The sequence below is a fragment of the Durio zibethinus genome, chromosome 13 (genome assembly GCF_047325235.1).
Source record: "Durio zibethinus cultivar Kanyao isolate XHJ-2024 chromosome 13, ASM4732523v1, whole genome shotgun sequence".
Taxonomy (NCBI): Eukaryota; Viridiplantae; Streptophyta; class Magnoliopsida; order Malvales; family Malvaceae; genus Durio; species Durio zibethinus.
Window position 1 is genome coordinate 3,002,901 of NC_143174.1, and position 12,648 is coordinate 3,015,548.

General features: G+C 32.4%; 1 protein-coding gene across 2 annotated transcripts; it reads left to right on the forward strand.

Moving 5' to 3' along the window:
• The first annotated feature begins 9,712 nt into the window (after positions 1-9,712).
• LOC111303802 (large ribosomal subunit protein uL1x-like) lies at positions 9,713-11,902 on the forward strand. 2 transcript variants are annotated; one of them, XM_089742673.1, is made up of 6 exons: positions 9,713-9,824; positions 9,941-9,987; positions 10,610-10,829; positions 10,987-11,152; positions 11,315-11,524; positions 11,709-11,902. In XM_089742673.1, exons 2-6 carry the CDS (start codon positions 9,983-9,985, stop codon positions 11,720-11,722), a joined length of 615 nt encoding a protein of 204 aa, XP_089598799.1. In that variant the 5' UTR covers positions 9,713-9,824; positions 9,941-9,982; the 3' UTR covers positions 11,723-11,902. The 2 variants fall into 2 exon arrangements, with proteins under 2 accessions (XP_089598799.1, XP_089598800.1); XM_089742674.1 differs by having other exon boundaries at positions 9,716-9,824; positions 11,315-11,520; positions 11,704-11,902.
• Positions 11,903-12,648: the final 746 nt, after the last annotated feature.

Sequence of the window (12,648 nt, forward strand, 5' to 3'; positions counted from 1 at the left end):
TTAGAAGTGTTATTTGGGCCATGAGTTCCTATTCCTAGGGCTCATTGCCATGATGCATTGTGCGGTGCGAGTCTTGACAAGGTTATTCTTTCTTCGCCAGGTTTGGCTGTCTATTTGTTTTCATTTTTTGAATTTTTATATAAACTAGTGACTTAAAATGGAAAATTGATATGCCATGCTTTTGCAACCTGTAACAGCTTTAAATAGACTATATTGTTGAATCAAATGTTGGACTATGGAGTTATTGTAATGCAAGAAAGTTTAACCTTGCTTGATTTGAAGCCAATACTATAGACATTTGGTGCACAAAGGTAAACTGTATTCTTGTGTCTCAAAAGTCTCTTCATGTAGGTTTTCATCTTCTTTGAAAATTGTAAACCTGTTCCTTAATGTGGAAGAGCAAAGTCCACTATTTCCATAAACTGTTTTCACCTTTGAACGTGCTCTGTCCTGTCAAATTTATAAACCCTTACACTTACAGCATAGGATTGTAAAAAAAAACTAGAGCAAAAATTTTAATTAGCGTTCCAGATTAATGATCTTGATTTTTGAACCCATATGATATGAAATCTGGTTACATGACTTCTTTGTCAACAATGTACAGAGATTTAGATGTCTGATTGAGATATGCTTTTATCTACAGTATACTATTGATGAGTGAAGCATTTGCTGCCATTTTGGCGTGGCAGCAGAATCAGTATGTGGCTGCAACGAAGAATTCATGTTAAAGCCCTTTATATCTTTACTTTGCCACAGAACACCTTAAAGCCTCCATAGTCTGGTTTGCAAGCAAAATTGTTCCCTTAAGGATATCCATTGAAAGTAGGAACTTGTTCAAGGTGCCAGAAAAATGCAGAGAAAGAGTCATGATTTTGTCATTTCTATTTTGCTGACAATTGGCACCTTTGACTCTTTTAACATATCTCAAGTGTTGTCCAATTGCTAATCTCCCTCTCTCTCTCTCTCTCTCTCTCTCTCTCTCTCGTTTGGTGCATGTTTTGATTGATGTTGTTCACATTGGGTCGAGAAGGTGAAACATGAAAGTAGTTCTTAGATTTGCTCTTTCTGTTTTCTTGAACAGTAAATAGTAATAGCTCATAATTGTGATTACTTATGTGTTAAAGTTTTCCTTTTTTTCTTATCTTGTTGTACAAACTATAGATTAGTTGATCGATTTTTTGGATTTGACTGATACTGAGTGAACCTTCCACTTTTGATTCGCATGGACAACCTCAATCTTGAAGAGGTAGGAAAAGCAGAGAGTGTTGCCTACCTATGGAATTGATTTTTGAAATCTTACGTGAAAAAGAAAAAAGATCAAAGAGCCTTCTAGATCTTAGCAAGAGGTTTCAGAGAAAAATAGGTTGTGCAAGCTTATTGGCAGGTATGTTTTATACATACTAATTAAGCCTCATCCTTTGATTTCTTTTCCTGTTTTATGCTGATCGACCTCAATCCAGTACTAAGCATTCCTAAGGATAGCTGCACAAGATATTTTATTTTCACGTAGTTGATCTTAACATTGTATGCAACTTTCTAAAAACTTTATATTGAGATTGGGGTTGGCAGAAAAGTACATATAAAGCAATTGTATACCCTGCATCAGCTCCTTTGTTTAATGTGTGTTTTTGGATTGAGTTTAGCATGTTGACATTACTGTATGTGATTGCACCATTTAATCACTTGCTTTCAATATTCAAATATTGACATAGCACTTTTGACATCTGCCATGTTCTGCTTGGAGTTGACAAGTTAGCATGGTATGAATTTTCTTAACAGCTTATTTAACCATTTAAGAGAATCAAATCTTGTTGATGACTTATTTGAACAGTTAGCAATAGCATTAGAACTGAAGTTTTGAATTGTAATTTTCATTTCTTACAAAAAGTAAGAATGAGTATCATTTATAACTTTTGTTAGGAGACTGTAAGGTCGAGCTTTGCGATATCATGTATCAATCAAATCTAATTTGTTTGTTTCAGAACGGTTGGTGTAGATAGAGCTTATTTGCCATGGTTCAAGTTCTTTGAGCATTGTGGAGAATTACTTAAGACTATGGACATAAATTCTACGGCAGTCAATTATGTAACCTTTACCTGGATATAGCTAAAATATTTAAGCATGAGACAAATATTTTTAGACATGAAATGGCAAGTCATAAAGATATCTTGTGACAATTAGCTGGCACAGACTAACTATCAGTCCGTTTTGAACGCTCCTGTGTGCTAATTTGGATTCATTTGGTCCAAGCAGGTGGTTATGTCTTTTGATTCCCTATCTGAGTCTGTATGATTTAGCTTAAGCAGAGCTTGAGCAGGTGTATTTCCTTGGGTTATTACTTTTCCTACACAGTATGAACTGTTCTATTTATGTTACTACCGATGTGAAAAACATGGTCCAAAGGGAAAAAAAATGAATTACTCCTCTTTGGTTTTGTAGTTAAATGGACATCAAGAGAACTTATCTATCTGGGTTGATCCTGATAAATACGTCCAATGACAAGGTCCCTTTATCCCAGTTTGACAGAAACTGTTTGCCCCATTGTATTTTGCCCCATTAGACATAACACAGAACGAAATTCATTTGTAAGTTTTATAAAAATTTTATCGCAAGTTATTTGTTATATGCACAAAAAGTGGCATGATCAAGAAATTTGCTTAAGCTAAGAATGTCATCTAGGGTGAAAAAAAAATTTATATGAAATAATTATGTCATATTAATATATATTTTATTTAAATTATGTTAATTATATTATTAAAAAACTAATTATTTATCATAAAATAAATAATTAATTTTTTAAAATAAATATTTATTATTTAATTATTACTTATGATATATAATAATGATTAAATTTTTTTAATAACGTGATTATTGATGACAATAATGTAAGGGAAACAGTGGATCATTTCAACGAGAACTTTTCGCATCAAAGAATCAGATATGGTCCCACACATGGGACCCACATTATTTAGTAATGTTTATTTTTGCCAATATTTTCAATGGAGTATGATTTTGCGTTCAAATTTTGGCCTGCAGTTGTGCCTACAAAGCCTTGGCGTAAGCAAAGGGTGGTCGTCTGGCTGTATGTCTGCCCGACGGAATTGACATCGGCATGTGGCTTGGTCTTCAAAGGGACGAATCTTGTTTCTGAAATATAAGACATTTTTGGTAAATAGTTTAATGCTTATGATGGGTTGAATTGATCAAGGAATTGAAATTTGTTTTTATAATATGAGACAACCTAAGCAAGCCAACCTTAGCTCGGTAGAGCGGAGGATTGTAGTGGTATGTCTCAAGGCAATCTTCAGGTCGCTGGTTCGAATCCGGCAGGTAGGAAATTTTTAATTTTTCATAATTTTGAGTTTTATCATCTATTGAATTTATGGTCACAAGTTTCATAATACCAACTTGATTATAGAAAGTGAAATAAAATTCAAAATTTCTTTTGGCGTAGTAAAATTTCAAATCATTGCATTTGAAGTTGAAAAAGACATGGGCGTATGTTTTGTTTGGTGTTGTAGGTAGGTGTGGTATCTGATTAAAAAAGCCTTTGCCTGACACTGAATGGCAATGAATGCTCAAAGCATCAATTCCCCAAACCCCCAGATCCAGACCAGAGTCAACTTTCTCCATATTTATATATATAATGCACTTGCCAAGTGCTGGTCATCATCACTGTCAAATATTATTATTAGGGTTGTATATAAAAATTAAAGTACTTGCCATGTGCTCGTCATCATCAGTAATAAAATATTATTATTAGGGTTCTAACAAAGCTTAGCTCCCCTCGTTATCTCCGTTTTCCAAACTTTCTCAGTAAGTCCTCTCTCTCTCTCTCTCTCTCTCTCTCATGTACATTTTATGTCTACATTGAAGATTTTTTGTTTATGATCTGTTATTGGCTTTGATTCTTTGTTTCTATTTGGTTCTTCTGTTATTGGTTTTTGTCTTTTTTGCTTCTTTGGCCTTTTCCAAACTAGGGTTTTTTGATTGAGTTCTGTGTTTTTCTTTTCATTTTTTTAGATCTTTGTTTTGGGATGAATATATGATAGAGGTTATGAGATTACATTTTCTTTCATATGCTAAAATGAGATTTTCAATTTTTCATTTGGAAAAGTTTGGAACGTGAAACCCAGAGAAAATAAAAGGATTAGCTTTTATTCTTGGGTTGATTGTTTATTGTTAGACACCAAATTAGGCAGCCATACTCAACTTAGACAATAAAAAAGAGATTAATTTTTGTTAGTGAAAGGTACCCTTTGTATGTGTGCACTAGAAGAGTCTAGAACTGTGAAAAAACCATTTATTTCTATTGATTTTATGCGGTTAATCATTTACCCTGTTTGCTTTGGTTATTTTCAATGTTTGCCTTTATATTAAGGTCAGATGTTCATGTCTTTGTCTGTCTTAATACATTCTATGAAATAGTGAACTTGTCTGTCAATCTTGTAGATAAAAAAAATGCACTTGTTTGGTGCGGAGGTTGATAGGTGATGCCTTGGGCTATTGTGATTCAGTTTACCACTAATTGTCTAACTAAAATGAAATCTCACTATCATGTAGAGTTCCATTGTACGCGGATATTAGTGTTATAAAAATCGCCCCCTTGAACAATGCAATAGACAACCATATAGAGTTGTTGAGTGTTAGTGGAATGCAAAATTGGAATTGCTTGTAACAATGCCGTCATATTTATGGGTGGCTGCTATGACTGCTGTGGTGGCTTGTGTCTCAGCCTGGTTTGGATTAAATCTACAGCCATTTACCTTGAACACCCTTAGACTCCAGCGTCAATTTGCTACCTCAACAGCTCTGAGAGCGCCGACGAATGTGCCAACGCCGTTCTGCTTCTACAAACTCAGTCTGCAATGGCCGCCTGCTACTTGTAATGGTGGCATGTCTTGCAAACCACCTACCCCTCGCCATTTCACCATCCATGGTATATGGCCACAAGATGGCAATGACTATCCGGTGCCCCCATACAGTCCAACAAATCCTTGTACCCCTGTCACACCTACTCCTGCCAGTAATCTCCCAGTACGCGCATGATCATCTTATCAATATTTTATAATTTACACTTTCGTTTATGAGAAATTATATTAATTTGTCAGTTTTCTAAGAATTTTTTCTGTCCTTTTTTTCTTTTCTTGTATAAAAGACTGAGCTGAATCCAATTCTAAGCGACTTACAATCACTATGGCCAAACTTAAGGGACCCTAATAACTTGAACCAAAACTTCATATTTTGGGGCCATGAATGGACAACACATGGAATGTGTTCTGATTACCCTAACGACCCTCGTGACTACTTCAACTCTGCCGTGCTGCTCAGGAAACGCTTCAATCCAGGTGATTATATCTCTTATATAAACCTTACTCTTTTATTAACCAAATACAAATAGCAAGGAATTATTTGAATAATTTATGAGTACTAATGTATTATTTATATCTTTAATTGTCATGGCTTTTCTTATGTTATTATTCCTAAGTTAAAAAAGGAAAAAATAAAAGTTCTAATTTATGCCTGTACATTGAGGGTTTCATATTTACCATCTTATTTTTTTTAATATTATGTTATTATTTTATTACTTTTAGGTAATTCTTTATAAAAAAATTTTTAATTATTTTTAATTTTATTATATAAAAAAGTTAAAAAAAAACTTTATTTCAAATTCCAAAATAAGATCAATAATTAAATAAAAATAAGCATATTTTTCTTTCTAAAAATACCAACAATACCAAGGGGTTGCTATTTTCTTTTTATTATTATTTTTTAAATTTGTAAATATTTAAAAAAATAGATCCAGGGCATTGCATAGACTTGTTTGACAGAAAAATACAAAAAAGAATAATATATTGAGACAAAATTCGTTATCATATTTGTCCTTGTTAATTACCATTTAAAAAAAATATACAGGACTAAAATAATCAAGAAAGAGTGATGGTATATTATTTTCTTGATAAATGCTATACTTAATATTTGAAGCAAAAAAGATATTTTTCCCCAATTCCCAATTTCTTAAATCCCAGTTCTGCTTTTTGTCATTCATTTGTTAAAACTAATCTTATTATTTCAATACTAAAACAGATAAATATCATTATATACATTAATTACATCATCATTAATCTTTAGTATTATTATTAATATAATAATTATGTAAAAAAGAAAATTAAAATTTTGCAATATCTACCAACAAATATATAAAAAGAAAAATTCTGAAGTGAGCAGGTTCATGGTAGTATTTTGGCATGTTTCAATAAAGTTAGCATCAGATCGGATTCAGGGCGGGTTTTGTTCGTCCCGAATTCGATTCAAAATTTTTTTTATTTTTTTCATACTCGATCTCGATCCGATAGTATATAAACATTACTCAATCTGACCCGAAATTAATAAAATATTATTTTTTAAATATAAAATATTATTTTTTAAATATAAATATTTAAAAATATAATTATATAAATATATATAAATAAAAAATTAAATAATTAATTAAAAATAAAATTTTATATAATATCGGGTCAAGTCGAGTTTGCTTAAAACTCAAACCCGATCCGAAACCCGAATTTCAAAAAAAAAAAACTAACCCTATAAGATCGAGAAGGGTCGACACCCGTTGGGGACGGATTGGGTTGCCGACCTTATGTTTTAGAGCTCACATCAATCCAAAATGAAAATTATGTGAAATTAGTTTTGAATATGTCCGTATCTTTCCCTCGAGACAAATCAAACATGTTGTTATGTGCTCACTTTTTTACATGAAATTTCTCTAAATTAGATATAATAATTCGTGTCATTATATCATATAAAATATTATATTTGTATCGTATTCATATTGATACGAAAGTATAAAATAAATTTTTTTATTTTATTAAAATTTTAAATTATATTATTTTTATATCTTTTATTCATATATTTTTATATATTATATTTAATTAAGATCGTGAGATTTATTCTAAATCAAATACACCAACCCCTTTGGAGCCTCCCAATTCCAACCCCAAGCCGCCATTTTCGATCCTTCTTAAAAGCCAACCATCCTCTTCCAAAAACCTAAATCTTTCCTTTTCAAACTCCTCAAAGCCACACAATTCTAAGACCTTTGGCTATGATGCAACGATTGTATAATGAAAACCATACGAAGCCAACACCAGGTAACGTCAACTCCCCCACCCATTTTTACACCAAGCAACCTTCGTACTGTACTCTATATGTATATATAACCCAATCAAACTCTCACCCTTTTGCACACTGTGTTGTGGCATTATCACTATCAGTGCAACAAGAATTACCTACCTGCAACAACATGTCTAATATTCCATCGAAACCCGTTGTCATCGTCCGCCAGGTTCCTACGTTTTGTCCTAAAGATGATCAAGTCATGTTATTGCATGACAAGTCTTATAACAAGTCGGGAGAGAGTTGCAATAATGTTGCGTTACAAGGGTCAGTTTTGGTTCTTAGAAGGCATGGTAGTGATGGAAATGAGGTTGAAGCATTGCAAGTGGATTCGGGACGTGAAAGGCTTAAAAGACACCGAGAAGAGATAGCAGGTAGGGTTCTGATACCAGATAAATGGGATAAAGAGGAGTTGCTTAAAGACTGGATTGATTATTCTTCCTTTGATTCATTGTTAGCTCCCAATGGACTTGCTTCAGCTCGTAAAGCACTTATGGCGGAGGGAAGGAGGACGAATTTTCAAAGATTGAGGTTAGAAAGTATGTGTTGAATTAATCTCTTTCCGTAAATCTCATTAACTAGTCACTATTTTTAGGCAATATAAAGTACGTTGATAAAAATATGTACGCAGTTTTAACATTTCAACTTATTATTACATTAATTATGCTGAGATTTTATTTTTGATTGACGATTACTTTGATATCAATTGTGAAGATTTATATTTAATTTACGAGCATCATTTTGATTTTACAATTTTATTTCATAAAAAGATATTTCATAAATTTGAGTTTAAATCTTTATATATATACCATAACAAATCTCCTGAATATTCCGGCATAAAATTAGGTTTCGTAATCTAAAAAGTTTTTTTTTTTTTTTTTTTAAGTTTGATTTGTTGTAGCAATCCTTTGTTTCAAAGGAGGAAAACTTGAGAAAATCTAACCTATAATGCTCAATACAATGGGATTAGCACAGCAGGCTTTGCTATAGTAATTAGTATTATATCTATTACACAGCCAGACAATCTAACAAAAAAAAAATGAGAATCTAAATTATTGTTGGCTGTAATTGAGATCTTTCATTCTGAATGGGGAAATTCAAAGAGATTGAACTGCTGGTGAATTGAGTATCTAAATTCTAATTAAATTACTGTTGGCTGTAGCTGGGATCTTATTCCTTTTTTAATGGTGAAATTCAAGAGATTGAACTGCCGTTAAAATGAAAGTTTAAATTATTTTGTTCTCTGTAATTGGTATCTTTCTTTCTGAATGATGAAATTCAAAAAGATTGAAATACTGTGTTGTTGCATTGAAAGATTGTAATCAGCAAATCATATTGAACATGGAGGAATATATCAAGACACAGATAAAAAGGAAAAAAATATTATATTTAGCATGATTTTTCAAGTTCGAACTTTGGAGCTATCTATGGTTATTTCACTCCATTTTGGCAAAGGCTAACTATATATATTTTTTTTACTTTTTTTATTTGCAAAACAGAGATGAATTTAATCACTATAATATGTTTTTCATGGATCTTCTTTATTTGATATTACATTATTAAGGGTCATCACTTTTTATGCTCTTTCTTTGTAGGAAGGGAACAAGACAAAGGCAAAGTAGATCATAAAATTTATTACTTATTAGTAAGAAGTCTTCAACTGCTCTCTTGATCCCTTTCTTTCGTGCGAAAAGATTTATATTTAATTTGTGAGATATTAATTTTTTTTAATTTAAAGATTTTACAGTTTTATCTCATAAAAAAATATCATAAGTTTGAATTTAGATATATATATATATATTATACTATATCTATATATTTTTTCAATATAAAATTAAGAGTATTATAATCTCTTCACCTTTAAAATTTGACGTCTTTATTAAATTGAGTCTAACCATAGGATTAGGATTGTACAAGATGTTAGAATTCTAGAAGTAGCTCCTCACCGTGTAGCACATAATAACTCTCACGATCCCACCGTGTAGCATTTAGTGACTCCCACGATATAGCATTTTGGTTCTTGTCGACCGGTGACTGCTTTGTTATCATTTATGAAAATCTATACCGAACCTGTGAGATGTTATTCGTTTTGACCTGAAAGTTTCATCATTTTATCTCATAAAATGTTCTTAACAAATTTGAGTTTAAATATATATATATATATATCATATCATATCAACATATTCTTTCAACATAAAATTGAAAGCATTATAAAAATGATCAGAGATTGCATTTTGATTATTAAAATATTTTTTAAATTTTAAAATGAAAAACTAATTTTAAAAGTTTTTTTTTTATTCTCCTTTCAAATAATCTCACTGTTTTAAATATGAGCATCAATTCAAACCCAATTCTATATACGGAATAGAAAAGAATTATCCAAAATGTAATTGAAAAAAAAAAAAAAAAAAAGGAATAAGGGCTAACCATTAATATAAGTTTTTGGGCAAATATGGGCTAAACCAGTGTAGTACTAATCTGGTTTAGGTTCAACCACAGCCGAGACAAGTCTCCAAGTCTAATCCCAATGACTTTGGGCTAGACATGCCCTTGGCCTATTATCGGTTTACAGAAAAACGGCTACGGGTCCCTATGTATTTCTCCACATCCCGCGAAAATCAAAGCCGCGGCGGCCAGGGTTTTCTCTGGTAAAACTCTCATTTTTTTTATCCGCTAAACCCTCCTCCTCTACTTTAACTGCCATTTATTCTCAGATCTAATCGTTAATTCTTCACTTTTTGGACATGAAAACTTTGTTTTACAGGTGAATTTTTTAGTTTCGTTTGTGAAAGCCAGAGATTCAGAGATGAGGTAATTTTAATTCTTTGTTCTTTTTATTTTTGTTCATTTTTTTATCTTTTGGGATTATTTTATTTTTATTTTTCTTTTTTTTTTAATGTAATTATCCTACTTTATATATTGGGTCTTGAATTTTTTTTTTATTTATATCTTTTCTTTGAATCTTGTTATTGATTTACTGGACTTGAATTACAAGAGTTTGCTCCATTGGGTCATTTGTGTTTTGTAGGATGATCTGTTGGGTAGTTTCACCTAGGAAATAGGTAATGGCTTTGTTATTATGTATATTTTGTTTTTACTCTTTGTCAACACCCATTTTTTGGCTCATTGATTAGACTGGTTTTGTGAAACCCAATTTCTTTTATGTTAGGAAAATTTGAACTTTGACCGTAAGTCTTCAAGTTGTGAATTTGGAGTCTCCTTGGTGGTAGGGGAATTATATGGCGTGTCTCGGTAGATATGAGTCTAGTCCAAAGCATTGGCTTGAACCATGCATTGATTTTGGGTGTTTTTTGAATTGTTTTTGTTGCCTAGATTAATCCTTGATTATTCTAATTAATGAAGCATGTGGTTGTTTCTTATCTACTCAGTTTGTAGTTTTCTTTCCTGAAGGATTTGGGTTTCTTATTTACAGTAAGCTTCAAAGTGATGCCCTTAGAGAAGCTATTTCAACCATTGTGACTCAATCCAAAGAGAGAAAACGGAAGTTCACTGAGACCATTGAACTTCAGATTGGGCTGAAGAATTATGATCCCCAAAAAGACAAACGTTTTAGTGGTTCTGTGAAGTTGCCACACATTCCTCGCCCTAAGATGAAGATCTGCATGCTTGGAGATGCTCAACATGTTGAAGAGGTAATTTTGCAGTTTTTTTAGGTGGAACACGGTTTGATTACATTGCTTAGAAGAATTTTTATTTCTGGAGTTGGTTTAAAAGTATATCCTTGTAATGTTTGAGTGGCCACTTGTGCAATGATAGTTTTTGTTTTAAGTGGTTTAATTTGTATTGCAGGCTGAGAAGATTGGTTTGGATTATATGGATGTGGAAGCACTGAAGAAGCTAAACAAGAACAAGAAGTTGGTCAAGAAGCTTGCCAAGAAGTATCATGCCTTTTTGGCTTCTGAATCTGTCATCAAGCAGATCCCTCGACTCTTGGGTCCTGGTCTCAACAAAGCAGGCAAGTTTTATATTTGAGCATTGGTATTTCATCTGTTTTCAGCAATTATTTTTTCGTACTTTTTAAGGCATTTGCAAGGATACTAAGTTTCTACATTTTGCATTTGCCAGTTGTGATTTTTGAATTGTGATTTTACATGGCTGATTTTTTGTACAAATGCAGGGAAATTCCCAACCCTTGTTAGTCACCAAGAATCCTTGGAGTCCAAAGTAAATGAGACCAAGGCAATGGTGAAGTTCCAACTGAAGAAAGTTCTTTGCATGGGAGTTGCCGTTGGGAATGTAGATATGGAGGAGAAGCAGATCTTCCAGAATGTGCAAATGAGCGTAAATTTCCTTGTTTCGTTGTTGAAGAAAAACTGGCAAAATGTGAGTTTGTTTAACTTTTGTTTGTTTAGGTCCTTCCACATAATTTATTTCTTTCTTGATAGTATATGTATGGAATCTGATTGACTTTGTGTGTCGATTTATTCGTTGATAGTAGATATATGGGATTTTGGGATTATTTTAATGTTTTTGAATACATAATCTGAATGAATGTGTTGACTGCAGGTGAGGTGCCTCTACTTGAAGAGTACCATGGGACCGTCAAACAGGATCTTTTGAGGTCTGTTAGGAGTAAAACTAGTAGTGGTGTGGATCTTAAATACAAAATCAGTTCTTTATTCAGAATGTTCAAATTATCTGTTATTTTTTGTTGTTGGAATCCGTGGAAATGTTGCGAATGGAAGAATGGAAGTTTTATTTTGCATATCAACCGAGTTTTCCATGAATGTTTAATTTTCGTCTATTTAATATGGCATCATTCAGACGGAAAAAATAAAATTCCCTGGTTGGCAGCTTTGAATTTTGATGGCCATACAATAATAAATGACTGTCGAGTCTTGCTATTTGGGAGAGTGCTGGAATGATTATGGCCATGGTTTTGCTTGGAAACGAATTTGGGCAGACAGACTAGAGTGTCAATGAATTGCAACGCACCATGATTATTTAAAATCTATAATATCACCTTTGAGTTCAATTAAATTATGTTAATCATAATATTGTAAGAATGAATATTCTACTTTTGAAGCATTTGTTAGAGAAAGAAAATGGGAAGTTTTCGTCTCCTTAAAGATCTCTTAAAAAAGAGCTCTTAAAATGGTTGAAGATCTCTTGAAAGAACATAGAAGTGTTGTTCGAGCCATTTTATTTTTTCTATGGGCTATGTATGTACGGAAAAAAGAAAAAGGGAAAACGGGCCTGACGGCGGAAGCATTTAGTACCCAAACGGTGGAATTTTAGACGAACATTGACAACGGCCCATAGCTAAGAAAAGAATTCAGAATATCGTTGAGTATGGCAACAGGTTCGAACTTCGAAGGGAAGAAATGCATCTTACAAAAGAGAGAAAAAGAATTGAGAAACCAAATTTGTTTGTTGTTACCAGGTTGTTTATGATTCCCTATTTAATTTGTTTGTATGTTTGGTTTAATTCTTTGTTTGTTGTTACCTCTT